The 27,940-nt window shown below is 38.4% G+C and overlaps 3 protein-coding genes across 4 annotated transcripts; 2 read left to right on the top strand and 1 right to left on the bottom strand.

The window, feature by feature from the left end:
* Nucleotides 1-324: 324 nt before the first annotated feature.
* znf518b (zinc finger protein 518B) lies at nt 325-5,504 on the bottom strand. The gene is made up of 2 exons (XM_014988913.2): nt 5,225-5,504; nt 325-4,792 (listed from the first exon to the last, which is right to left on the bottom strand). The coding sequence occupies exon 2, from the start codon at nt 4,640-4,642 to the stop codon at nt 2,189-2,191; it is 2,454 nt and encodes an 817-aa protein (XP_014844399.2). The 5' UTR covers nt 4,643-4,792; nt 5,225-5,504; the 3' UTR covers nt 325-2,188.
* Nucleotides 5,505-5,941: 437 nt separating this feature from the next.
* On the top strand, nt 5,942-13,946 carry gsr (glutathione reductase). Of its 2 annotated transcripts, none has more exons than XM_014988920.2 (13): nt 5,942-6,199; nt 6,482-6,746; nt 7,723-7,749; nt 7,841-7,929; nt 9,731-9,800; nt 9,971-10,118; nt 10,194-10,248; nt 10,327-10,426; nt 10,510-10,761; nt 12,564-12,675; nt 12,760-12,891; nt 13,030-13,163; nt 13,300-13,946. In XM_014988920.2, exons 1-13 carry the CDS (start codon nt 6,153-6,155, stop codon nt 13,447-13,449), a joined length of 1,581 nt encoding a protein of 526 aa, XP_014844406.2. In that variant the 5' UTR covers nt 5,942-6,152; the 3' UTR covers nt 13,450-13,946. The 2 variants fall into 2 exon arrangements, with proteins under 2 accessions (XP_014844406.2, XP_014844407.2); XM_014988921.2 differs by having other exon boundaries at nt 5,944-6,199; nt 6,578-6,746.
* A 933-nt stretch (nt 13,947-14,879) lies between these two features.
* On the top strand, nt 14,880-27,310 carry slc30a9 (solute carrier family 30 member 9). Its single transcript, XM_014988924.2, has 18 exons — nt 14,880-15,007; nt 15,423-15,565; nt 16,739-16,936; nt 17,066-17,107; nt 17,218-17,317; nt 17,511-17,603; nt 17,759-17,841; nt 18,302-18,360; nt 20,688-20,755; nt 21,687-21,845; nt 22,365-22,500; nt 22,604-22,643; nt 22,730-22,801; nt 23,024-23,131; nt 23,261-23,426; nt 24,337-24,466; nt 25,509-25,622; nt 25,722-27,310. Exons 2-18 carry the CDS (start codon nt 15,466-15,468, stop codon nt 25,764-25,766), a joined length of 1,713 nt encoding a protein of 570 aa, XP_014844410.1. The 5' UTR covers nt 14,880-15,007; nt 15,423-15,465; the 3' UTR covers nt 25,767-27,310.
* Nucleotides 27,311-27,940: the final 630 nt, after the last annotated feature.

Here is a 27,940-nt window from a genome sequence, read left to right as displayed (position 1 = left end):
TTCAGAAGCCGGAATCTTTCTAGATTTTTACGACCATATTTTGACATCATCTGGACTAATCACCACAAATTAAATTTAATTTAAAAGGCGTTAAATTTATATTTTAACATTATGTTGTTTTCATAGAGCAAGTAAAAGCCATTAAGTGTATCGATGAACACTGATTCACCAGTCTGTGCAAGCTCTCCGCACATCGTTAACTGTGATATTTCTAGAGTTCATGTCTGGTATTTGCAAACACAGGAGTGTGCTGGAGGGGGGGCAAACAGTGTGAATTAGAAGCTGATGTAACACATTTTTGCAGAGGAAAACAGAAAATCTCAGTTATTAATATATTTCTCATGTTTTTATTAGAAAAAGTGGAGTTACACAACTGTTATAAAAGGATAAAACACAATAATAATGAACACTGAGCATGTATGAAAACCAAAAACACATTTGGACAACATGATGACTAACTCTAGCACAAATGAAAAGTAATGTAAAGGCAAGGTAAAATGTTTCTGACTCTTTGAAATAATTTATAGCAATGACTGCACAGCAGCTTCAGATACTGCAGCGTAAGGAGGGATATGAGGTGGTGGCCATTCTCTATTTAGTATGAACACCATTATTTGATTTTACATACATATAGGGTCTATATATTTAGGTCTATTTACAAAAACATGGCAAACATAACAAAAAAACAAACAAACAAACAAAAAAGAAATAGAAAACATCCATAAATATCGTCCGTGGGCAACCAAAGACTATGAATGTAATCATTGGTCTAGCACCTTGTAGGACAGGGTTATATAACAAACAGGTGCCAAAGTGCTGCCATAAGAAGCAATACAGTCTGAAACTGATCTGGTCAAAAGACTATGCAAGTTAAAATGTCGAGAAAATATATACAACAGGTTTGAAATACTCAAGAATAATTACATTTATCATCATCAAGACAGAAAAAGCTTTTAAAAAATAAACATGTGGGTCTATTTATTCCTCTTACACTACATCTGTTTCTCTGTCACACTTTGCATCTTTTGCGTGAGATAAGATGGGGAAACTTAAAACGGTAAGGGGTTTGTTTAGTTCGTGTCCACAAAAATCAAGAGCTTTTGTGGTAATATAAAGTAATGCACTGTGATGGAGACTTTTAACCTGGTAAGTTTAGAGAAAAAAGCCAGCCAATCGTTTCCTTTTCTACCACATCTACCTCCATCCCACCTAGTGTTAAGTCTAAATTATTACTTTCCCCTACAGTCACGAAGGCCTTCAATCACCTCCTGTCATCTGGTGACGCCCAAAATGCTACCATCAATGAATGGACGACAGAGTAGTAAACACTTAAGTTATAAAACACAACTATTACACTTCTTGTCACACTTCTCGTAAGTTTAAGAATACTTCTTAAACGCTTCCACCTGTAACACCCAGTGATGATTAACTTAACCAAACAAGCATCAAAACAAACACACAAAGGAGTCTAGGTCTAAATTTGACTTTTCACACCTTACAGCAGTGCTCTCATTGAGGCGTTTCATTTGATGAACTCACCAGTGACCTATGACCTTTTGAGAAGCACAGAATATTTCCCAAACACAGAGTTAATCATGGAGTGCCTGAATGGTGAAAACATGTCACCTTTGGCGTGTTAAGATGTTGACTTTTTGGACAAAAATCACAGGCTCTAATGGTAGGAATTTCAAACATCAATAAAAATATAAATAAATTGTTCAGATATATTTATAACTTGTCTGTTGATTTGAATATTTGGATTCAGGTTGTTTTATATTTTATCAATGCTGAATAACATATATCCAGAATATTCTGTGTGAAAGGTAACATGAACTCCTGTAATTCAACCATTTTCATGTTGCTGCATGTCTGTGTCAGATGAAAGTCACTGATAAAAACTGGTTTTAAATAAAATACATGTATTAATACTTCAAACGGACTTTCGGGCTTCTTGAACAGTACTTAAAACTCTGTATTATTTAATGGAATCTACAGTGGCACACAGTCCAATTCCTGGGCATAAAAGCATCAACCTGCATTGCACTTGAATATTCAGAATAACACAATTTACAACATTGATGTCCATATTTTTTTGCGTTAAGAAAATAACCGCCTTAATATTTTGTGAGACTTCAAACACTACTTTTCTAATAAATGTACACTCCTGTCCACAGATGAAACACTACATTCAGGGAAAGTCTCTAACAGTACATCCCATCACTTCGTAACTCTGCCCGATCCCTTTGCTTAGCCTCATTTTTAAAATTTGGCACTTTGGAGTCACGTCGGAGGCTCCCATGTCTGAAAAAGAGTCCGCCCTTGTTCTCTGCACACAAGCCCGGGGCTTCGGATGATTAAGCACCACCACCGGCTGGTTCGGACCTGGCCGCTTGACCAGCTGGTCCTCCTTCAGTGGCATGGGGTAGATAACTGTACAGTCATCGAGGCTGCCTGCCGGTAGCTGACGCTTGTCTCTGGATATTCGAACCTTAAATGCTTTCTTGCTTTTTTTCCAGATGCCAACCTGCACCCGTTTAAGCGAGATGGTCAAGAACCTGGAGGACTCGTCCGCCTTGCCTTTCCCAACTGTTGCTGGCTGTACTTTATCCACAACGTTTGCTTTCTCCACAGGTGAAGCAGGCTTAGAATCTTCACATGCGGAAGGCGTTAAATCAGGACTGTGGCTGCATTTGTTTGCGTCTCCTATCCTTGCTCCATTTTCTTCCTTCTTGATGTGAATGTCGTTTTGTGTCAGTGCTGGTGGCTGCAGGTTAACTTCATTTTTTACTTTCACACACTCGGTTGACTTCTCTGTGAGTAACACATCACAGGTAAAGGCCCCGTTTTTTTCAGCCTGCTGGATTAACCGGCCTGACGCTGGCGCCTTAAGCTTTTCATCTGTGCCGTTTCTGATCTGATCTTGACTTGTGCTCTGTTTTTTATGCATTACTATTCCTCTCAGAGCCATTACCAGAGGTTCAATTGGACCTTGGCTTTCCTCTGGCTGCTCGCTTAACGAGAACACAGAGGAGATGACTGGAAAGCTCCTAGGCTCTAAGACATCTCCATCTTTTCCTATCTTTTTAGATCCAACTTCCTGGATACAGGTCGATATTGTAGGGGTTGTGTGATTAGATAGGACAGGGGTGTTTATTGATGAGGGTTTCATCAGACTGCTTTTTATTGGAAAAGTCTGATTTGTGAGATTGTCTTTATTGACTGGAACAGCAGGAGACCTCACTTTGATGGCTTGAGGAACAGGAGATCTTAAAGACTTTGAAGCCGGTGTGCTTTGCTGATCCAAGCACACTACATCTATGTCTTCTTTAGAAGCAGAGTTGCTCTTGAGGCGGACTTCCCTAGCTCCCAGCTTCACAGGTGCCGACACTTCTTGAACATTATTTGTGTCTGACAACCTCCTGGGTGGAATGCTCTTAGAGAGATCCACAGTTGCATTATTCCTCTCATCCACAATCCTCTGTGAAACTTTAGCTGCCACAGTAACAGGATGCAGGTCGGCATTCAACCTGATAGGACCTCTGCCAGACATGACGCCTGAAGACGAGGAGACGTGGTTTACAGGTGCCGCCTGCGTAACTCTAATCCCAGTATTTGCTTCCCGCATAGGAGTGAGAATGGTTTTGGAAACTTTGTTTGGGATGACCGCGTCACACTCCAGGTTGATAATTTCCATCGAAGGCCTCTTCAGCACAACCTTCTCTTTAGTCACCACATTCGTTGGATTGTTCGGAGGGTTCACGCCAATGTTTGCCATCATTTTTGTTTCGCTTTGCTTCCTGCTGCCTGTGCACATGCTAGCGCTTACTGACCTCATTGTGTTTGGGTGATGTAGTGTGGACGACAACGGCTTCTCCGGACCAGGGTCTTGGAGAGTTGCGGATTTTGTGTTCTTTATCACAGACTCGTTTTCTTGTTGCGAGATGAGCCTCAGTTTCAGTTCCTTAGTCCCATTAACTGTTTTCACCTCAACAAGTTCCACCAAGCAGCCAGCGGGGATGTTCACCTCCTCTGGTAGAGACACTGTAAGGGCCCTGTTGGGCTGAATGAGTCCATTCAAATGAGGCAAGCGCTCTGTGTTGCCATTAGTGGTGTTGGTCAAGTTTGTGTCCAGTGTTTTCCCCAATTTGGCAGCAGGCGCAGATGGGGTCGGCACAGCCACCCGGACGACAGGTCGAGGAGGAGGCGGCAGCAGCAGCGAGTCAGCAGTGGGTGCACTTCTTAAGGCACTGGAGACAGCAACGGGCGGAGCTTTTGTCATGCCAGACTTAGCAGGTACTTGAGTTATGCTGTTACTATGCAAACGGTCAATGTGCTTCAACATGCACCTCTTCCTCATGTAGCCCTGTCCACAGTGGAGACATTTGAACGGATACTTTGACGTGTGCTGCTTCAAGTGCTCATTCAACTCCGCCTCACTGAAGGACATGGCGTTGCAATAAAAACAGTAAAACCTCGTCCCGTGCTCGATCATGTGAGTCTTGAACACCACAGGGTCTGTGGATGTAAATCCACATTTCTCACAGAACATCACCTTTGAGGTGCCCAGCAGACGCTCTAGCGCCATGTTCGGATGGACACCATTCACAGACGACGGTATGCTTTGATAGGTCACAGGTTTCATGGTGGACTCCACTGGTCATTTGGCCTCGCCGATAACAACTGAAGTTCTTCACTCCATGAAGTTGATGGATGTTCACCTGACATCCAGGGTTTGTTCCACAGGAGGATTCACACTGCTGAAGTCATGTAGAAATGAGTGAGGAGTCCCTGCCTGTATGAAGCAGATGAAAACAGTGAGATTGAACACCCCCAGCAATCAGTGAACCTTACAGCCAAGACTGCCTCTAAGAAGAGAAGGCCCATAAAGCCCCTCCCCCTCACATACAACTATTGCAGCATTTTCTGCAGTTATTTATTCACAAAATTATAAATCATTACATCCTTACAGTAATCAGGAAGTTAATCAGACTGGAAGCATGTATTCCTATTAGCATTCTCTATCTGCAGCCAGAAGCTAGCCTGCTTTGAACGTAAGGAAAAGGCCCTCCCTAACAAATAGGAGCTTCTCCCGGACGACGCTCCGCTTTCCCAATGTTTATGTTTTCAAATGAGTCAAGTCTCTAGCATGCACCTGATTTGACTGTATTGAAACAGTTTATGGGCTGTCACATAGTTTTAAAGATCGTAAAAGCAGTGAAAATACCTTCGATCAGAGCGATTTTAACGCATATCACCACAGCAAATGGATCCCCCCTGAGTTAGCCTGTCATTAGCTGTCTAAAGCTAGCAGTTGGATACAATTCCGGAAAGAATTTTGTCTTCTTTTCAAAATAAGAGCATGACATCTAAATAACTATTTTTGACGTTTCTATCTCAGAAGTGGGAAGCGTGTTTTTGTTGTTGTTTTTTTTTATTGTACTCAGATAAGTGTAGTGCTACATTTTTTAATCAAGTAAATATATATTGTAAGTAAATAAAAGTAAAATAATATTTTATTTTACGAGATTTAATAACTAAGTAACTGATCTTCACGATATTTTATATTTAGAACTGAGGAAGTCAGACAGATAAAAAAAAACTCTAAAGACATGTGCAAGTTCTCGTATTTTAAAAACTAAAAAAATTACATTTAGTCCCCCTTGAGGATTTTTGAATTACACGTAATTCAATTGCATCGTGATCTAAAATGTATTATTGAGAATCTTGAATATTTATGGTTGAGATCATAAATGTTTGTCAAGTTGACAGAAATCAGACTTATTGTGACTTTAGTGATTTTTAGCGTATTTGCGGGAAGTGTCTTTTACTTTGACGGTTCTCTTTTGTCTGAATTATGTCACCTTGACAACAGGCTGACTTGCGCTAGTGCGATTCCTGAAGATTGGCAATTCACAAGTCAGCGTAGAATTTACGTAGGGACCTAAATTTACGACAAAACAACGTGCTGTTAAGGAGGAACGCTTTACTGTCGGCAGCTTCCACCGAAATTAACGCGAATAGACCGTTATCTATGAGCTTATAAAGATTTATAGAGGCAAACAGTTTCCCTACTGTGTGCGGTTTTAGACTTTGACGTTCCCTTTGTGACCTTCGCTGACATGGGTCGAAATGCCTTGTAAACATATGGGATCATGCAGCTTTTAAAAATCCGCAGGTTACTGTGTGTGTCTTTACGAAGGTGAGTTTAGCTATGTGTTTCTGGTAGTTTATAGGTCTGGTTAATGAATATTCATTGGTTTTAGCATATTTCCACGACAGCTGTATATTTAATCGAACAGTTGCAGCAGATAACACCTGCTTTGTTATAGTAGCCCCCGTACAGTTGCCCATGTGAGGCTCACCGTGTGTATTGTGGAAACTGTTTCTGGGATTTGCACACCATTGTTGCAAGTCACAATGACACAGCACAGGCTTTCACTTGACCCTCCCATTCTGCCCCTACCTCTTTCCCCTGAAACAGCTTCCTGGTTATGGCAATATTCTTGAGCCAGCTAGCAGTTATCAAAGCTTCGACTTGGTTCGCCGCCCGAAAGCTAATCTTCTCCACTCCTCACAGACACGAATTTATCCGCATGGCATCGAACCGGGCATCGGCAGCGGAGACGACCCGCTTCGACTTCCTGGTGATCGGCGGCGGGTCTGGAGGTCTGGCCGGGGCTCGGAGAGCGGCGGAACTCGGAGCGAACACCGCCGTGATCGAGAGCCACAAACTCGGAGGTACCTGCGTGAGTAAAAATGAAAACCAAACAAACACACACATACAGCAGGGTGAATGTGAACTCTCCGGACTCATTTTTTGTTGACTGCTGACAATCCAAACACAGTGATTAAGAATGTTAGTACTAATGAGAAGTTATTCTGCTTTCTTTTATTTTTCTTTTTTTATCTAGCATTCTGGCATGCCGCGTGTCTCTTTAACCCACCATAAAACATAATCTCTTAATTAACCTGAGGGAATTTGCTTATATTTTCTGCCATTAAATACATTATTATGACAAGTCAACTGTGAGAACTGGAAATGATAGTGTGGAAGCTGTTTCTGTTTCTAAGTAAACAAGTTGAACTTTATTTTGCTGCTTTTTTTTTTTTTTTTGCTCATTCTTTTAATATCGTAATTATTCAAATAGGCTTTTTTCCTCCCTGTTCAGTGTATTTTATTTTATCACCCCAATCCAACTGCCCCAAAACACATTAAGTTTAATTAATTAACATTAAGGCTCACTGTGGCAGTGGGTAGAGTAGTCGTTTTTGCAATGTGAAGGTTATAGAGTTAGTCCCCAATAAGTAAATTGTGTAGCAGTTTATTAACTTTAATATTTTATAAGGGATGCCAGTTATTGAGCAATATGTAAATTTATTTAAAATTGAAAAAGTAGAAATGCCCAGATTATTTGTTTGCTTTGCTTGTAGGTTTAATTTGAAGAGGTGTCTCTGCTAATTTATTTAAAAACTTTTCAACAATTTCCACACAGTTGATAAATTCCTATGTTTGCAGGTTTGGATTTATAGCATGATATAATTTCCTTCTTTCTGTCCAGTTTTTCTTTAAGCCAACACTGAATCCTTGTTCTTTAAACTCTAAAGTACATTATAGTACACATAAATTTACATTGCTTAAATATATTGTCTTTTACATGCATTTAGAAATTAGTCTACTCAGATTGCACTACATTTATATGCTGTGTTTTGATATTTTCCCAGGTCAACGTTGGGTGTGTTCCTAAAAAGGTAGTTACTTTCCCTTAGTCATGTGATTGATCATGTTTGGACTAATAGCCCAAAGTATTAGAAATCAAACCATCTTTCTGTGTTTTCACAGGTTATGTGGAATGCAGCAGTTCATGCTGAGTATCTGCACGATCACAGCGATTATGGCTTTGCAACTGAAAAAGTTAATTTCAGTTGGGAGTAAGTTTCACTGTCTGTTCTGTCTCTGGATAAATTTTTGTGGTCAGCTGCAATGAGCTCTTTTGAAAGCTTGGAGGGAAGTTCTTGAAAGGAATCAGTGTACTTTCACAGGCACAACTCCTCCCTTGAATGCTCTTTTGCTTTTTGTCTCTTTTGCCCACTTCTCTGTTTGAGCAGAGCTTAGCTGACTCATCATGACCGTTAAAGAAAAGTCTATGTAAGGAGTGTTATTACCCGACCTGAGCAAACTTAAGGTGTGTTTCCCTCAATATGCTTCCATTTCAACTCCACTGCTGTTGATGTAAATTACTTTGAAGAGTGGAAAAAAGTAAAAGAAATGGAAGGTTTCCTGAAAAGAAAAGACAGCTTGAGAAATATAAATCAGAAATCTATCATTGATTCTTTACTCTGCAACATATGTCAGGAAAAGTCAAAGTTTGTACAAAGATGTAATTGCAACAGGTTTTAAAAGAATTTCATGAACACGAACCTCCACCTTTATTCACATTCATGACTGAGAGATGAACAGGTGCTCCGTTTGGATTATAAGCTACTGTTCTACTGCCTTACAGTAAAAATCCCTCCCAGCTCTCAGGAAACATGCAACACTAACAGAGGTTTAATAAATTAAGCCAGTCGTGTTAAGAGAGAGTAATACACACGCCTCATTTCTAACTTAATATCAAACAGGTTCCGGGTTACTTTAAAACATATTTTTTCTTTTTCCTTTTTATCGTCGTAATCAAACCATTTCACACCCATTTATGTAAAAAAAAGTTTAACCAGTAGTTTCTGGTGATTTACACAATTAGCTTTTTGTTGTAAAAAAAAAATAATTGCAAAGCACTGTTTAGATAAAATTCACTCCATCAGGTTTATTAATAATGATATGAGATTTCAAAAGCAGACACTCTTTATCGGGTCAAAGTGAAAAGCTCTTACATACATATATATATGCACATATATATATATATATATATATATATATATATATATATATATATATATATATATATATATATATATATATGTGTGTGTGTATATATATATGTATATGTATATATATATATATAAAAAAAAAAAAAATTCCCTTCTCACCCTCCGCGGGTGGTCTCTTTCATCCTCTGAGCTCGGGTCCTCTACCAGAGGCCTGGGAGCTTGAGGGTTCTGCGCAGTATCTTGGCTGTGCCTAGAACTGCACATTTCTGGACTGAGATGTCTGATGTTGTTCCTGGGATCTGTTTGAGCCACTGCTCCAGTTTGGGGGTGACTGCCCCGAGGGCCCCGATGACCACAGGCACCACTGTGGTCTTCACCTTCCAGGCCTTCTCCAGTTCTTCTCTGAGGCCCTGGTATTTCTCCAGTTTCTCATGCTCCTTTTTCCTGATGTTGTGGTCACTTGGTATTGCTACATCCACCACAACGGCTTTCCTCTGTTCTTTATCCACCACCACAATGTCCGGTTGGTTCGCCATTACCATCTTTTATATATATATATATATATATATATATATATATATATATATATATATATATATATATATATATATATATATATAAGCCAGAAAACATAACAGTTTTCATAGAGCTTTTAGAAGCTTTTAGAGCTTCTAAAAGCCTTTGATTGTGAACAGTTTGACTTCACAGAAAAAAAAGGGTTAAATAAACTTTATTTATGTAAAAATGTTAATGATTGATTAAACTTTAAGTGTTCTAAATTTAGTCTTCTCTCAAAGGTTGATTTGTTGCATAAACTTCTCAGGACAAAGTGTGCAATTAACTTATTTATTTGTGTTTGCAGGACTCTTAAGGCCAAAAGGGATGCTTACGTTTCTCGCCTGAACCAGATTTATCGCAACAACCTGGACAAAGTGAGTTTAACTTCTGTCAATGTTTAGGCTACAATTTTGTGGCAAGTTAGAATTATTTCATCTGTTGTTTATTTTTTGTTTTGTTTTGTTTTTTTAATTTTCCCCCCAAAATAAAAAGATGAATAAATGTAACATGGCCTCATGTTGTAGTTCTGTCTGATGTTTTCCAGGCTAAAATCGAAACTATTCAAGGCTACGCCAGGTTTACAGATGACCCTGAGCCCACTGTGGAGGTCAATGGTAGAAAACTGACGGCACCTCACATCCTCATAGCCACTGGGGGGCAGCCTTCTGTTGTGAGTGATGAAGAAGTTCCAGGTAGGAATGGTGATGAGAACTTCTTTTGAAGATGTGGAATTTCACATTTAAAACATTTTTGTGTTCTAATTTTAGGTGCAAGTCTTGGCATTACTAGTGATGGCTTTTTTGAACTCGAAACCCTTCCAAAGTAAGGTTTTATATTTAAAAAAAAAAAGATTTTAGGCCTCACTAGTTGTCTGTAAATAAAAATCTTTTTCCTCATTAGGCGCAGTGTGATTGTAGGCGCTGGCTATATTGCTGTAGAAATGGCCGGCATCCTAGCCACCCTGGGGTCCAAAACGTCCCTTGTTATTCGACAAACAGGGGTAAGAAGCAGACCAAACTTATGAAACAGTGATGTTTCTACAAAGTATGTCCATGCTACAAGTTGTGAATGCTCTCTCTGTAGGTTTTGAGAAACTTTGATGCATTCATAAGCGCAAATTGCACCAAAGAACTCCAAAACAACGGCATCGACCTGTGGAAGAACTCTCAGGTGAAATCTGTGAGTAAGACCGACAAGGGTCTTGAGGTGACGATCGTTACCAAAGACCCAGAGAAGAAGAACGATGAGAAGATCAGCACCATTGAGGAAGTGGAGTGCCTTTTGTGGGCCATAGGAAGGCAGCCCAACACGTCTGGGCTGAACATCGGCAGCATGGTAACAATTTACACATGCAGTGCTGGCCACATTTATTACAAAGTTCTTATGAAAGAGCGATGTTTCATAAGATTACTAAGAAGAAGATGTTTCACACAGGAAGATATTTGCTTCCTGTATTTGGTTTAATAAGAACAGAATCCACTGATAAGTGTACATTGATAAGTTGAAACTGGGCTTAAATCAATACTAAATGTGCATTCTACACAAATGTACTTTGACCCAGAAGTTTGATTGTAGGGGAAAAAACTGCTTAATAACCATGCACTCCTTGATCTTGAGGTTTGGTATTTCTTACCAGATGGCAAAAGTGAAAGTAAGCAAACCATGACTATGGTATGTAATTTTATTTAAATACCCTCTGGTTTTTAGTCAGTGCTCTGATAAGGCACTGAGGCATCTCTTCTCTTTAAAACCTTTCTGTCATGCTAAGATTGTCTCTCTCATGTTGTGAAGCTGCCTACCAAGGGTCTATACATCCACTCGTCTCAAAAGTGAGATAAGGGTCAAACCTATCTCAAATTTGGTGAATAATGATGAGAGGGAGGGGTCTGTGGAGGGGGTCCAAGTTGTCTATCCACACAGATGATGAGTGCTGATGCAATGGATGATGAAAGTGGAACATTTGTTATAATTTTTGCATGCATGTTATCTACCTAACATTGAAATGAAATTCCTCATTGGAGGATGACATGACCAAAGTAAATAGAGTGGGTCCAAGGAATGGCCCCTGTGGGACCCCACTGTGAGTTTGACTTTGTATTTCCAATAGAAACATGGTCTGTTCTGTAAGTGAGATTTAGATTTTGACCAGTTGAGGGCAGTGCCAGTGAGGCTGTGAGTTGCTGTCCCTTTTCTATAAGCTGCCTCATCGTTGATTGAATTGAGCATGACAACAGTGGTATCATCAGCAAACTTAATCACAAGGTTACTTCTAAAGCTGACATAGCATTGGTGTGTCAGCAGTGGTGAACAGCAAAGGGCTCAACATAACTCCTTGTGGTGGTTTCTGATGTTGCACTGCCAGCACTTCTTGTCTGTAGTCATGTAGTTTAGTGTTAGTGCTGTTTTGCTAACACCAAAGTTATGTGGAGCAGGCTGAAAATACTGTTGTCTTTTGTTTTGAACAAAATTGCTTTCACCACAACTATTGGAGCTGCTTGTATTAATTCTTTGTACCATCTAACTTAACCAATAGGACAGCACTTATTCCTCTCCTATAACATTTCAGAAGTTTGGAGCGTGCATAGAGTGATTTTTGTCCATACTCCTATGTGTAGCCTATCAAGGTTCCCCTTCAGTTCACCCCACGTCTTAAAAATCAATCAAATGTTTGCTCCTTTTATTTTTTTTCTTGTTAACCATTTCAGTGTTGATTTTTGGTTAAGTGACATAATTAGAAGTTCATAGAAACTCTAATCAACTAAGAAAAGTAAACTTCAAATTAAAATATCCTGCAGTTATCAGAGGGACGGGTAGTGGTGCCCATACCTGTGCAATTGGTAATTTGCTTAGAAATTATTTCTATTATTTCTTAATGTGGGATTTTTACTTCACTATATAAATAAATGTATTTTCTGCTCTGTAAAGGTTCAAAGTCTAGCTATGTTCCAGTGACCCCCATTATCTCAGTCTCTCCATCACTTTTCATAGTCAGTTTTCTACAAAAAACAGGTCAAATAATTGGATCAGTTGGCCAAAGAATTTGGCAAGAAAAAGCATAAATTATTTTTATTTATTTATTTTTTTTGTTGTTGTTAAAGATTGCCTCCTGTGATTGTGCTCTTCCTTTTGTCTGCCAGGGTCTGGACACTGATGAAAGAGGCCACATCATCGTGGATGAATTCCAGAACACCTCTCAGCCAGGAATCTATGCTGTTGGGGATGTTTGTGGCAAAGCTCTTCTCACACCCGGTAGGAGACAACAAAAACGACACAAGTTGCTTCGTAGCCAAGTCATTTAAAGCTCACTGTTATTTTATTTTACTTGTGGGGCAGTTGCCATTGCTGCAGGCAGAAAGCTTGCCCATAGATTGTTTGAGAGCAAGAAGGACTCCAAGTTGGACTACTCCAGCATCCCCACAGTGGTGTTCAGCCACCCACCCATTGGTACTGTGGGCCTCACAGAAGGTGACTACTCCTGTATCCTAAATGATTTCACTTCCAGCATTCTCTATTATCTAATATTTTGGTAAATATCCCAGCATTCCTAGCTTCGCTAAGCAAACCAGCATGACAAATGCTTCTTTGTTTGTGTCCTTTTCTCAGATGAGGCTGTTAAATCCCATGGAAAGGAGAATGTAAAGATCTATAAGACATCTTTCACGCCGATGTATCACGCCATCACCAGCAGGAGGAGTCCATGCATCATGAAGCTGGTGTGTGTGGGCAAGGAGGAGAAGGTACGAGATGTCTGTGTTTGGTGACCACGTTTTTTTTTTTTAAATTACTTTCCAGGCACAAAGTTCAGTTTTTTTTTGTTTTTTTTGTTTGTTTGGTTGGTTGTTTGTTTTAACTTGAACCGTCTCATCTTTGCAGGTGGTGGGCCTGCATATGCAGGGCCTTGGCTGTGACGAAATGCTGCAGGGATTTGCTGTTGCCATCAAAATGGGTGCGACCAAAGCAGACTTTGACAACACTGTCGCCATCCACCCCACCTCGTCCGAGGAGTTTGTCACGATGCGTTGATGCAGACATCGTCCCCACCCCATTTGTTTCTCTATATGACCAAAAACTTCAGACAATCAGTCCAGAACCAGGACATTCTTTCATCAGAGTGATGACTTGTTTCATGATATTGATTATAATCTTAAATTTTTTGCATTTAAGTGACCTTAATTGTAAACAGTGTTCATATTTTTCACTGATTATATTTTTTACCTAAACAACCTTGAATTCAGTTTTGACTCTTAAATTATGTGGTGGGCCTTGACTGATTAAACACTCTAAATACAGTACAATGACGGTGAAATGAAAGTAATGAATGTGCAAAGATTGTTGTCAAGAAACCACCTGAATAATCAAACAATAACACCTCCTTGTGTTTGTGTTTGACTTATCGGTCATTTATGTAATTTATAATAAAGCCACAGCTGCCCTTTGGAGCACCATTTTAATGCAAAGTCAGGATCTGTATCAGTTGTAGTATTATACAGATGCAATAAACCTGCATATTTCTTTCTTAAGTCTTGGGATTATCTTGTTGTTTGGCGACAACGCCCTTTTCTATTATTACACTGTTAAGAAGTCCTTCCCTTTTGTATTTACAACTGATTTGGGTTGGGTAATGACGGAAGCACGCCCTTCATGCTGACCGATGAACTCTATTAGTGCTTTAACACATTATTTTTCTTCTGTTAGAAGTTATGTTAACAGAGTAACTGCAAAAAGTTCCTCTTTTTTGTGGTGTGCACATTGCTGAAAAACTGTCAAAACATTTTTTGACAGTTTCAGCTAAATATATACAATTACATAATGCTGTGAAGATATTTACAATATTTACTCAATATTTACAATATTTATTTTTTTTAACAAATTACACTGAAGGAGGAAAAACTTATACTTTCCCATGCAAATGTGCTGTAGTTATTCATAAAAGTAGATTGCATTTAACTGAATCTTATATTAAGTTGCATGCCAAATAAACATAACCATACATGTTCACAAACGTGTAATGCTGGAAGATTAAAAAAAAAAAAAAAACTTTATGACAGTAGCATAATCTCCCACCTGTAAATTTCAGTGCAATTTATTCAGTGGGGTAAAAGAATAAAATTTTTAGTGTGAAACTGCTACTACAAAGAAAGTGGATTTTTTTTAAGCTTCTTTTTGGATCGCATTTTAAAACTTTCTATATTAGGTAAGAATATTGTCACCTTTTAAGGGAACTAGTTCCATATTCTCTAAGTTTATAAAATATACTTATTTTAGATAATGAAAAAGGAGGTCATCCTCTTCTGATAGTCGTTTTCTTTCTCTTGTGATACATAATAGTTAATATGTCTTTAAAATGAATGTCAAAAAACAGAAAAAAGATGCTTGACCTTCCACAGCGTAGTGCAAAATATCGCGACATCATTTGATTCCCCAATGAACTCATACTCACTCGCGCGGGATTACCTCGCTGAAATGTCATAGGTCACGTGATTCGGCGTTTGTAGTTTTTTCCATCGTATGTCTGAAGCGGCGTTACGATCAATTTGTAAAATGGATTCATACTATGCAGAGCAATCTTCACCGTAAAAAGGTATTTCATTTTTATGACAATATTTTATAAACGCAGACTAAATTGCTTCAATTTAGTCTGAAATTTAAGTGTTAAAGAGCACCTGTTATTTCCAAGGCTAATGACGTTAGCTGATCATGCTACTTAGCTATGTAGCTCTGTTTCCACCCGGTTTGCTTAACGGAGCAGAACAGAGCTAGCCAACAAGCAGAAGCTGTACTTTTCTGTTAAATGAAAAATATTCAGTTTTACCATAACTGTCAGTTTAGTTTAACGTGTTAGTTTGTTTTTAGCCACGCTAACGTTGCTAACTAATGACACTATCTGAACCTGAGAGGATATTTCTCAACGTTAATCTGTTTGAAAGGTGGTTGGGTTAAGTTGGCAGGCTGGTAATGCTAGCACAACTGTGACTGGGATATCTGTGAATTTACAGAGCACACTCCTGCACTTCAACACCAAGCCCCGCTGCAGAGAGGATGTTCCCCAGCCTGGCCCACAGACCATGGCATGTCTTCTGCAGAGTGTCCCTGCAGCACAGGTCCTCGCTGTCCCAGTGGTCTCATAGGTTTCCCCGAGGTGAGCTTCTGGATGAGTTGCTTGTTACTGTTATATCTACTTTAAATCTGTTTGTTTGTTTTTTTACTGTCGGGAAAAAACAACGGGATCCTAGCCAGACTTTTTATTGTTATTATGTAAACCAACTCATTTCAGATCATTTCAGATCAGTCTTTTAGAAGACTTCACGATCACTCTTTCTATTTGCTTTATTGTTGTCAGTTGATGTTGATTCAAGATTTATCCTCCCTAGCAACCGACAAGGCAACTTATCAGCTCTTTTGTCTTAACCTTTTTCCTATTTCTGAATTTTTTTCCTCTCGCATTGTGCATGTTTTCAATGAAATTCTAGTTGTTTTTATCTCTTACAGGAAAAAAAAAAAAAAAAAAAAAAAATATATATATAATTTTTAGACATTTGCTTTTGTTGTAGTACTCTATAAAGGGCAGAATGATAAAATGAGTACCAAGACCATGAGTACCAAGATTGTGTGTATATTTAAATTATTTAGCAATAGTCAAATTATCCAAACTATAGTACATATGTTTGGGCAAAGTGATATATCACAGTTATGCAGTCATACTTGCACTTTGCCTGCTGATAATACATGGAGTCTCACTTCTCACCTGGCATATTGTTGTGACCAAAATACTTCCAATGACAGTTGGGAGCATTGTTAACAAAGAGAGAAGTGACAAGAATAAGGATATTATCACAACTGCATTTGTTTTCCAAAATTGTTGTTATACTGTTATAGATTAGTATTATTAATTTTGCTGCAATATAAAAAGTTATTTCCTGTTTTTCAGTAAAAGCACTTCAATTCCTGCTTAAATGTGTTATTTACATTTTTTGTGTAAATTATTTAACATAAAAACCTGGTATTTTTATAGAGGGTTGTCACAATGTTTAAAGCTTCATGTTAGACATAGTTTGAGCCATATTACATGTTCAGGCCAGACTTTTGTCTCTTATAACCCAAAACCTTCAGAGACTGCATCAAAAGCTTCTTGGGCTTCTTTTGATGTCATTGATACAAATATTCACAAAGCAGAAAGAGTTTCTACCTCAGTTTGTCTTTGGATATCCACACTTAATTGCCTGACGTTGTTTTTTTTTGTTTTTTTTACTGTCATTGTAATTTTTTATGGAAAGAAAACACACAATTGCATATGAGCCACTGTGTTGCACAGGTTGGCAGATTGGAGGCACACACACCTTATGGCTCAACCTTCCTGACTCCCGTGTGGCCTCTCTGGGGCTCACGAAGGTGCAGTACTACTCTACCTCTGGTGATAGTAAAGATGGTCCTCCAAAATCAAAATCAACTGATTCCCCTTCAGCAGAGAGAGTGGCGACTGGTGCTGCAAAAGTCACCACAAATGGAAAAGGTAAACTTTTCCATTAACACACTGGTTAATTTTTTTAAGTCTACCTGATTACAGGTAGACATAAAAGAATTATGGAAGTTTAAGTTTAATTTTTACTTTTTATTCATATCTTTACTTCCATAAATAAAGCACTTCAAGGACTAACGAAAGTTGAGGCAATTCAAGTTAAAGGTAAAAGGTCACATTTGCGTGTTCTTGTCAAATTTTGAATTGTTTCCCTTGGTAGCTGATTCAGATTGAAATCAGTTTGTCATTTGATTGGTCTTTAACTTTGCACACAGTTCGAGCTGTCCTCAAAAAAAGGGAGTATGGAGCCAAATACACTAAGAACAACTTTATCACTGCTGTCAGAGCGATGAATGAGTTCTGTCTCAAACCAAGGTAATTCCTTTGTCTTGTATATAAATATTATGGAAAATGGGAAACTGTTCCATTTCTTTGTGCGACAATAATTGTACAAATTCCCCTGGAGTTAATAATTGAGCATGCTTTTGCAGTTCACTTGAAAAATATTGCCTGATATTTCTCTTAGTCTGTTTCAAATGTTCTTGCCCTACTCCTTTTGTACTTGCAGTGATCTGGAGCAGCTCCGGAAGATCAGAAGGCGCAGCCCGCATGACGACACAGAGGCTTTCACTGTGTTTTTGCGGTCAGACGTGGAGGCCAAGTTAGTGCAAAATTCTAATGTTACACCTCCAAAACATCCAACGAGAATTATACCAAATCTTTTCAAACAAGTCATTTATTAAACCAGCATTTACATGCATATTTCTCTTATGTTGATTTATGATTATATTCTTTTTTTTTTTTTCTTGCTATCAGAGCACTAGATGTGTGGGGAAGCATTGAAGCTCTAGACCGAGAGAGGAATCTCAGGAAAGAAGTGGAGAGAGAGTACCAAGAGAGTAGGTTTAACATTTGTTTCTTTGTGGATAAATTGAAAGCATAAACTTTTCTCTGTTCATAGAGGCTGCATAAAAAAATACTCAAAATATGTTTATTTTGTAATGTAGGTAGAAAAACTATTCAAAGTCCCAACTGGAAATGGTTTCAATAACTTTTCAGCTAGGATTTGTACTTAGACCTTTAGGTAAACTCCCAGAGTCACACCTGTCATAGCCACACTAATATTCACACAATTTGCAGCAGCAAAATTGTCAAAAAACCCACAAATTATTCTTTTTTTATTTATTGATTGATTTATTGTTTGAAAACTTGGTAAAAATGTTGTTTTCTCATTTATATCATAAATATTACTAACCAGATCATCTCTCAGCTGGAATGGTTATGTATTCCCTGTTTTGCTGTGGGGTTGTAAAAAATGCTTAATTTTTGCTTTTGTTTGTCCTGTTTGTTTATCTGCAGATATTTTTCGTAACCAGCAGCTGTTAAAGGAGTACAAAGACTTTTGGGGAAACACTAAGGTAAGAGCCTTTTTTTTGTCCCACTGTTTTTGGGGTTATTTTTTTGTGGAATTCCTGACTTTATTCCCTATCTCATCATCTAAATGCTCCAACCATCCATCTGTGTTTCCATTTGTTTGCACAACTGTTAATTTATCCATCTGTCAAATTGTTTTTCTGTATATACTTTAATCCATTTTTGTTCATTTTTAATCCATCTCTGAATTGTTTGTCTGTCATTTGTTTATCACCATATGTTCATCCATCCTTCTCTCCCTGTGTTTTTCCATCCATTTGTTTCTCCATCATTCATTATATTTTGTATTTAAAGCCTGACTTCTGTAGAAACACCTGCTGTAAATTCACATTAAACTGTTGTATTTCTACATTAAAAATAAACTGGTAGATTGACACCTTTGAAATGTTGCAATGTGACACTGTACTGTTAATAGTAGCTACATTGATATTGATATGTTAATGTATATCATTAAGATTCAGTAACATTTGTTCCACCGTATTATAGTTAATTACGCCTAGTTGTGTTTGAGTGACCTTTGTCCCGATAACTGAGGTCACTGCATCTTTTACACACAGTGACATTCATGTTGCCCCCTGTCTTTGCTGTATGGTGCTGATGTTATTTCAGTGACTGCGCTGTACCTGGCTGGTATGTGGTGGTATATTCTACACTCTGCTGGTTTGTTTGGCCAGAGGAGCCATCTAACCTGCTGCCCTTTGAGAGAACAATAGAGACAAAACTAGAAAATTCCTGAAGAAATTTAACCGGGGCATGCCAAAGTGTGCCCGTCGGTTGGAACCCAGCGTTCTGATGCTAAAAATAATCATCAATGCTAAGCTTAGCTAAATTGTAGTCAATAACCTGTGGAGAGGCAGAAGCATGTTGACGAAGCTGTACGTGTACCATTCATTATGTTAAAATTAATGCAGCTAAAATTAGCCAAAATGCTAATGTTAGCCTAAATGCTGGCAGTAGCATGTGGAACAACACAACCATGTTGTTTTAATTTTACTTGCTCCATTCAATATACTAAGCATGTCTAATTAATAAGAAAATGAGCTAATAGCTAACTTTCGTGGGGGGCAGTGAAATGCTAATGTACATGCTAATGTTAATGAACTGCCTTGCTGCGCAAAGCAGTTCTCTATCCTGAGAAAAAAAAAACATGTATAATGCCCAAAACAGCAAGTAGTTCTAACTGCCAGCTCAGCCCTCCTCTGTAATAACTGAGTGTTCCACCATGTTGTAGTTCTGACCTTCTGCTCTGCCCTCTGTATTAAAGTGTTCCACCATGTTTATAACTACAGAGTCTTTGTAGTCCAAACCAGCAGCTCTGCCTTTCTCTGTATTCTGTTGCTATAGCGATTAATTCTCTGCCAACTGCTGTGTGTGTGAGACAGAAAGGTGGAGAAAGATTTCTATCATTATGAGACACCCAGTCAGTTTTGATAAAAAAAGCAGTCCAAACAACTGCATCCTGTTCAGGATCCGTAAGGCCGATCCAAAAACCGTTTGAAGCATATGAGAGGGCTATTTGTCATCTCCAATACTTTCGCGATTCATATCTGTAGCTCAATCACAGTAATAGCAGTGATGAAAGAAAGATGGTGTGCGCTGAGCTCTGAAATTTTTCAGAAAAGTTTGAAAATGAATGGCTGAGAGCCTGAGGTTACCCTGTCACATGATTTTGCTCTGTAGCACCTTGACAGAAAACCGTCAGCCCTAGAGAAATTTTGAAAACATTTTATGGGAGCAGGCATGCGTATCAATGTCATGACCAACTTTCATACCAATAAAGCAATTTTTGCAGCCATGAGAGCGATTTCAAAATTATTTTGGGGTCAAAATTCCACTCTGTTTCTCACTCTAAAAAAGCGGCAGTTGGTTTCAGTTACACTCTGCGTTTCGGCAGTTGGAAATTTCGCTCGTTTTTAACTCTTTACTTCGCTATTTTTACACGAAACCCCAATAAAAATAATAGCCTGGATGCCGGGATCAAGCCGCATGTTTTGATACCTTTTTTGTGGGGTTTCTTGCAGTGGTACGAGAACAGTGATGGAAGAATAATAAATATTAAAGAGATATTCTATTGGGTGTAGAACAATAGGTGCCTGCCATGCATTACATAGAGAAGAGCAGTGACTGCCAAGGCAGTCACTGCTCTTCTCTATGTAATGCTAATGGTATGCCCCAATGACAAAATACTATTTAAAATGTCTAATATCGTCATTGATATTATTGATATTGTTATTATAATAGGCATGTCAGGTATGTCGAGATCATCCCTTGAAAACCATTTGTATTTTTATTATTTTTTCTCTTTCTTAAGCCCCGATCTGGCAAGAGGGCGACATTTCTGCAAGGTCCAGGGAAGGTGGTAATGGTGGCCATCTGCATGTAAGTTTTTTCTTTTTGTTGTTTTGTTTTGTTTCTATTGTCCTACCAGGTCACCTTGTTTCTGAATTTTGTGTGGTTTTCATAGAGCATTTGTCTCATATTTACTGAATTGTCTGAGCTGCAGCACACACAGTGGCAGGTGCTGAATTACAGTCTGCAGGGTTACCCCGAATCCTTAGAAAGCATTATGGTAAAAAATGGGTGCAGAAGTCTGATGTAAACAAATGATGCATAAAAAGCTCCCTGTTGTACTGAAAGTCTCCAGACATTATTGGGGGTTCCTAAAAATATCTATATCCCAAAGTTGTCCTAAGCATTTATTTATCTCCTTCCATAATCACTGGCACATTTTTTGAGTATTTTACTAATGCACAAATTAGTTCAAATCTATTACAAATTATGTAAATCACAATGAGTCCTTTGTTGTGTCTTCCAAAACATTTTTTTTATGTTAAAGCCCAGACTTTTTGCAGACTTTTTGAAAACTTTGTATATAGAATTTAATATTTGTGAAGTGGAAGAAAAAAAAAAAAAAAAAAAAGAAAAAAAAAAAAAAAAAAAATATATATATATATATATATATATATATATATATATATATATATATATATATATATATATCCCTGTTTAGTAAGAACAATACATCTGGTTGTTTTTAAACGGGTGGGAACTTGGAAACTTGCCGTCACATGAGCCTCTGCTGCCTATTAGATTAGTCAGATTGTGTTAGAGGACATGTGGAGTCACATGAAGCTGGACGACGCACGAGACCTAAAGATTTAATCAGTAAATTCATCAGAGGTCCAGTGATGTGTCAGATTAGTTTCCAAAGCATTCTTCGAAAAAACATGTACATATATGTCATTCAGCAAATTATATGTAAAACTTGATTGTTTGGCTTCATGAATCTCTATTTTATTTATGTCCTCAGCAATGGCTTGAACTTCTTCTTCAAGCTACTGGCCTGGGTCTACACCGGATCAGCCAGTATGTTCTCCGAGGCCATCCACTCTCTGGCCGACACCTGCAACCAGGCTCTGCTCGCCCTGGGAATCAGCCAGTCTGTCCGAAACCCGGACGCCATTCACCCGTAAGCAGCACACCTCTCCGAAAACAAACCAAAAAAACCGTGGTTCTTGATCTGCCATTAAATAATTTTAAGTTACCATGTTAGTGAAGAGCAAATACGTTGTAGGAGTTTATTCCTTGAAACACTAAGCATGCTCTGTCTGCACCCTAGAAAAAAAATATGCTGTTTGAATATTTTCTGAATGAGTGAAAGTGAAAAAAAGAAACTTTCACAAGAAGTCAGGAGTATTGGACTTTCTGATGGACAGTTGAGCATGTACCTGAAATGCAGTATAAACATTACGGACGAGTTTTATTTGACCTTTCCTGAACTTTTGAATGCAACTGTCCAGCTGCTGAGTGTTTCAGTACTTATTGCAGATCATTAATTTTCAAAATTAATTGGGTCTGGAAATGTGTTGAATTTTGAAATGAGTGATCTGTAGGAACTTTGCTTTACGGTCTGTATGTATGTACAGACAGAGCTGGTGTTTGCAACTGAGCAGACGCTGGTAGGCTAAGTCTCGACTCCATGTTTCAGGTACGGCTTTTCAAACATGCGCTACATCGCCTCCCTCATCAGCGGCGTGGGCATTTTTATGATGGGAGCAGGTCTCTCTTGGTACCATGGCATTATGGGATTACTACACCCAGAACCAATTGAGTCTTTGCTCTGGGTGAGTGTCTGCTCTGAAAACTAATATTAACTTAATACTAACTTAACTCTCTAAAGTCAGAATTTATAGACTAAAGAAACCGTTTCACATGTTAATTTTGCAGGCTTACTGTATTTTAGCGGGCTCTCTGGTGTCTGAAGGAGGTTGGTTTTGATACAATATAAGATTTTATTATTTTTAGCTGAAGTTTCACAGTTTGAATTGAAACATGTTTGTTTTTCTTTCTCAGCCACCTTACTAGTTGCAATTAATGAGATAAAGAAGAGTGCCCACAAGCACGGGACGTCTTTTTATGAATATGGTATGCACATTTCGCTTTTAATTATGTGACAAAGAGTTTATTGTTGTGACTTCTGTTTAGTACACACAGAAAATACAACCAACTGTCTTTGTGAAAGAATGCAAGTTTCTGTCAGATTCCCACAATTATCTAAATCTCTGTGTTACCGAAAGTTTTTATTGGTGAAAACATGATGTGAATTATGAACTGCTGTGTAAACATCTTTATGTTTCATGTGTAAAGTCATGCAGAGTCGAGACCCCAGCACCAACGTGGTGCTGTTGGAAGATGCTGCTGCCGTGTTGGGGGTCATCATTGCTTCAGGTTGTATGGGACTCACCTCACTCACAGGTGAAGACAAATATATCATCTCCCAAATTGTGATTTTTCATATCGGATATAAAACACCCTCAGCCATTTGGTCATTGTTTTAATTCCTGTTGTTCAAAAAACTTCAACATGGAACTGTCCTTGTCACAGGTAACCCGTACTATGACAGTCTGGGCTCCCTCGGCGTGGGAACGTTGCTGGGCGCCGTCTCGGCGTTCCTGATCTACACCAACACCGAGGCCCTGCTGGGGCGCTCCATACAGCCGGAGCAAGTCCAGAAGCTCACAGAGTTCCTGGAGAACGACCCGGCAGTGAGGTAAGAGCAGAGGTGGGTAGAGGACCCAAAAAGTCGTTCTGAAGTAAGAGTCACAAGACTTCAACATATTTTTACTCAAGTAGAAGTAAAAAGCAGTCATCCAAGAAGTCAGTCAAGTAGAACGGTATTCTGTAAAAAGGTTTCTCAAGTGTTGGAAAAACTGATCGTAACATCTGATTTAAAATTTTATAATGATGTCGTCAAAGCAAATGTAACTAGCCCACCTTTAGTCAAAGACATCAAACTGTGGTGTGGATTGAGGCTTCAAATGATCCACTCTATTTAGAGGAGTGGACATAAAACGCACCTTCTGCTCAACTTCATAAAATCGCAGTCACCCAGTTTATTACTTGACTCATACGAACCTTAAACCTGCTGCAGTTACAGTTACAATTGAAAAAATACATATATATGGGTATATAAAATTAAATTTGCAAAAGTTTCCCTCAGTTTGATTATTAGTTGTTTCCCATGCGTTTCTTCTACTTAACAAAAATCACCAAAGGCAAATCTTGATTCAGAAATATATTAGGTTCAATATATTAGATGTAAAATCAAAGCTGTTTGGCCTAAAAAGTAATGCTTGCTGGAAATCAATCTAAGATATTTCTAGCCAGGTATCCGCTATATGGTGATGGTTCAGTGAGCTGAACTCAGAGAAGTCTTTTGCGCTTTTGCTTCATCGCATTAGCTGAATATGTGCAGCATTGCCAGACTCATCGGGGGGGCTTCTATACAACGCCTGAGCTTCAGTTTGTTTGTTGCTTGTCTTTGCTATATGATTCAGCCCTTGTAGACCTTTGCTTTAGGAATTATAGGTCATCAGATATTTTTCTGCATATGATTGTGATTTGCGTGGCAGAAATGCTGCATTGTACTGAGGTTTTACAGCCGTATCTTTTGCACACAGAGCCATCCATGATGTGAAGGCCACAGATATGGGACTGAGTAAAGTGCGCTTCAAGGCTGAAGTTGACTTCGATGGCCGAGTGGTGACACGGTCTTATCTGGAGAAACAAGACATTGACCAAATCCTTAACGTAAGCTTTCACTTTCTTTTTGCAGCAGATCACTTTGTTGTTATTAAAAAGATTGTGGTTTTTCATGTTTTTCCCTTTCATGGTTGACACAGATTTTGTTGGCCCGTTTTTCTGTCCGTAGATAGCCAAACATGTTTGGTAAACATTTATGGTGATTTTTTTGTCTTAGCCAGAGGTTTACTAATTTGCTTAACTTCCCCGGATAACAGAGATTCCATTTTAATAAGTCAAGTTAGAAATGTTTGTATTCAGATGACAATATTTATATTTAAATAAGAAAAAATAGAGGGAAACCCTTATAAATTTTCAAACAAAGAAGCCTGAGTAATCAGAATGTCAGATGAGACTGAGGGGGGGAAAGAAAACAAAAATAGACTTTTGTTCAGTCATGAGTTTGAAAGAAGAATCTGTTCCTTTAAGATTCAACATAAAATCTAACAATGACTTTAGAACGGCTTGTGTTTAACTGCAACTTTTATTGTTCTGTTTTTAAATCCAGTTTGTTTAGACTTTATGCTCATGTACAAACCTTAATGCAATTTCGAATGGGATGAAATAATATTAGTTTGGAGGAAAGCTTTTAAACACTTTTGTGAAATAAAAAAATAACAAAAATTCAACAACTTTAGTGATTTTTAAAAAATGTTAAGGAGGACATATATTATTGGTAATATAATCAATTAGGTTCTGCCAGTCCTGGTGCCGGTGACCAGTTTAAGGGACGCTCACAGTTTAGACGGCCATTACGTTTGATAATGGGGAAAAAAAATCTTAATTAACTGTCATTCTTAGTCACCAAGCAAAGATCTGTGATTTTCACTCAACCAGGACCTCTCTACCGTCGTCCATCATCTGCCCTAACTAGACAGAAGTCTCTACCACACTGCTGAACGGTGTTACCACATTGTCTCAACATAGATCTGGGAATCTTCAATCTACCTCAAAACTGCCTGATGTCACAATGTTTGCATTGTTTACTGCAGACATCAGGGTGTGAAATGGATCGCCCAGCCATGGCGTTGCTTATATTTTGTCTCTCCAGGACATTCAGCAGGTGAAAACACCTGAAGAGTTGGAGAACTTCATGCTGAAACATGGCGAGAACATCATTGACACTTTAGGGGCTGAGGTGGATCGCCTGGAGAAGGAGCTGAAGGTAGCGCGGGAGGAAGTTGTTGAAGTTATTTTTTGTTGATGTGCATTAGAAAATATTTCAGGGGGGGAGATTTGTGACTGTCTTTATTTCCTTTTGCAGCAACGTAACCCAGAGGTTCGCCACGTAGACTTGGAGATACTATAGTGACTGCTGGGGAAACGTCCCGCTGCACAAAGAACTTTAGCAGAAGGAATAAAGAAAGCCAAGCCCACCTCCCACTCTGACCATCTCCACACAGATCAACCTGAAGTCTTACACCAGTTCACTCCCGGAGCGCAAACACAGCATGTTTGAACAGTAATTGTTGGAGTTGCTCAGCTCGTCAGCAGAGAGCAAGACTGTCAGACATCTTATTGAATCTAAACAGAAGTCCTTCCAACCAGCCACTGTTTGCTTTGGCTTACATTCCTCCGTGTTTGTGTCTGGATTTTAGCAAGGTCAAAACTCGGAACAGGACCAGTATCAGTTACTACACTTGTGCGTTAATCTTACATGTGAACCACAGTGATAGTGTTTCCTTCACAAGCGCAAAGGAAACTCGAGCTCTACGTATTTAAACAGAACATATTTAAAGGCTAGTCAATGTTTTGTTTTGTGTTTTTCTTTTAATTTGAAGCCTTTTTGAAGATGGCTCAGTGTTGCAGGTTAATGAGAACGACTAGAAGATTTTAATGCTTGAAGGAAAAAAAAATCTGATTAAATGGGTGTAAAGTTTCTCATTTGATTTCTAGTGGGAGTGAAAAATGACCCAAAAAGACGAAAAAAAATCAGCAGTAATTTATCATGTCTTCGTGATATTTTATTTATTTTTTTTTTAAAAAATGATAATACGGGTAGAGATGAAAATGTGAAGATTACAATTTGATCCCCAGAAATTATTACATCGGTTTCTTTTCAAGAGTTTTTTTTTGCTTCAAAATGATCAGCGGGTGAATGTATTGCTCCAAAGATTAAACCCTAAGAGGGGATGGAATTATTTTGCCCTTCTTGTCTTTTTCAACAAAAAGCACAAAACCACTTCATCTTTTCCAGATTTCATCAAAAGCAAACCTCCTGACAGGTTTCCAGACAACAGATCATTTCTGTTTCTACAGTGAATTATCAAAAAAAAAAAAAAGAATCAATCCCCATTTTAGTATGTCTGCTGATCTATTCTTAAAAAGAGAAAACAATTCAGCATAAATGCGCATTTTCTTTTCTAAATTCCCTGTCAGCACACAGTTGCAGCTGCATCTCAGAAACACCTGCCACAAGCTTCTTCTCTGCTTCAGGAGGTGGGCCGTAGTCGTACGGCTCTGTTCATGGACGAATGGACGATGGGTTTATATACATTTTTTTTCTTTTGAAGGTGTCAATAGTTAGTTATTTTACTAATATTTCTGCTGCTGAAGGACTTAGAATAAATTTGAAATAATTTATTGAATCATGGTGTTTCATTCTGTTACTTTTGGCAACATTTCTCATGCAAGTTGTGTGATTAATCAGTCAGTACTTGCATACGGAACCCATATGTGCACTGATTACATGTTTACATATTTACCTTATGTAAAATTGCCAACTTGATTCAAGAAATCTAAGGGAATACAATGGAACACATGTGACTGGAATGACAGGGCTATTTGCTATTTATATCTATAAAGACTGTACGACTGAGTTTGCCGATATGAATTAAATGTAATAAACCCAAATGGGTCTTCAGGTACATCAAGTCCCCTACCAATGCACATGTTGACTGGTTCTGCCTGTGTAAGTCATTGTCAGCTTTTTCATGTCATTTTGAACTTTGAATCAAGCTGTGGTTCAATCGTGTAAGTTGGGTCCTTTTTAATCGCCGATACTAATTTGATGCAAAACAACTCTGAGTACAAAGTGGGGCCTATATGGGCCCTAGATTGATTGTGTAAATTTGAAGTTGTTACCTTGTTTACACAGTACTTAACTGGTTTTCTGATATAAGTTATATTAAACCCAAAAGTGAGACCCATAAAAGAAATCCATGATCTGCCCAGGGCCATTTAGTGTTTATTAAACCAGAGCAAAATTAATTTGGGGCCCACATATGTTTTAGATTAGTAAAAACTATGCAAGACAGTCATCTGCTTCATGTGTGAGTCTTTTGGGACTTTGAAACAAGCAACAAAAAAAAACAAAAAACTGACCATGACATTGTCACCACAGGTTGCATGTAGATGGCATCTAGGTACCTTGTGGGCCCAACTCTGAAGGGAATGAAACCTATACAGGCAGTTAAAATGTGGCTCTAATGCAACCTGTGGAGAACATCATATAATATGCAAGAATTTATTAAAGTCCAGAAA

The sequence above is a fragment of the Poecilia mexicana genome, unplaced genomic scaffold, assembly GCF_051168715.1.
Source record: "Poecilia mexicana isolate PSO_F unplaced genomic scaffold, ASM5116871v1 scaffold_10, whole genome shotgun sequence".
Lineage (NCBI taxonomy): Eukaryota > Metazoa > Chordata > Actinopteri > Cyprinodontiformes > Poeciliidae > Poecilia > Poecilia mexicana.
Note: the sequence above shows the minus strand (reverse complement) of the source record. Positions and strands in the feature narration are given on the sequence as shown.

What these genes read in the sequence shown, in the direction of transcription:
- gsr (XM_014988920.2), top strand. Translation starts at nt 6,153, where the DNA reads ATGCAGCTTTTAAAAATCCGCAGGTTACTGTGTGTGTCTTTACGAAG. An exon ending in CTGTGTGTGTCTTTACGAAG is followed by an intron (nt 6,200 to 6,481) that starts GTGAGTTTAGCT and finishes CCCCTGAAACAG; the next exon opens with CTTCCTGGTTATGGCAATAT. An exon ending in CAAAGCTCTTCTCACACCCG is followed by an intron (nt 12,676 to 12,759) that starts GTAGGAGACAAC and finishes CTTGTGGGGCAG; the next exon opens with TTGCCATTGCTGCAGGCAGA.
- slc30a9 (XM_014988924.2), top strand. Translation starts at nt 15,466, where the DNA reads ATGTTCCCCAGCCTGGCCCACAGACCATGGCATGTCTTCTGCAGAGTG. An exon ending in GTCTCATAGGTTTCCCCGAG is followed by an intron (nt 15,566 to 16,738) that starts GTGAGCTTCTGG and finishes TGTGTTGCACAG; the next exon opens with GTTGGCAGATTGGAGGCACA. An exon ending in CAATTGAGTCTTTGCTCTGG is followed by an intron (nt 22,501 to 22,603) that starts GTGAGTGTCTGC and finishes TTAATTTTGCAG; the next exon opens with GCTTACTGTATTTTAGCGGG.
- znf518b (XM_014988913.2), bottom strand. Translation starts at nt 4,642, where the DNA reads ATGAAACCTGTGACCTATCAAAGCATACCGTCGTCTGTGAATGGTGTC.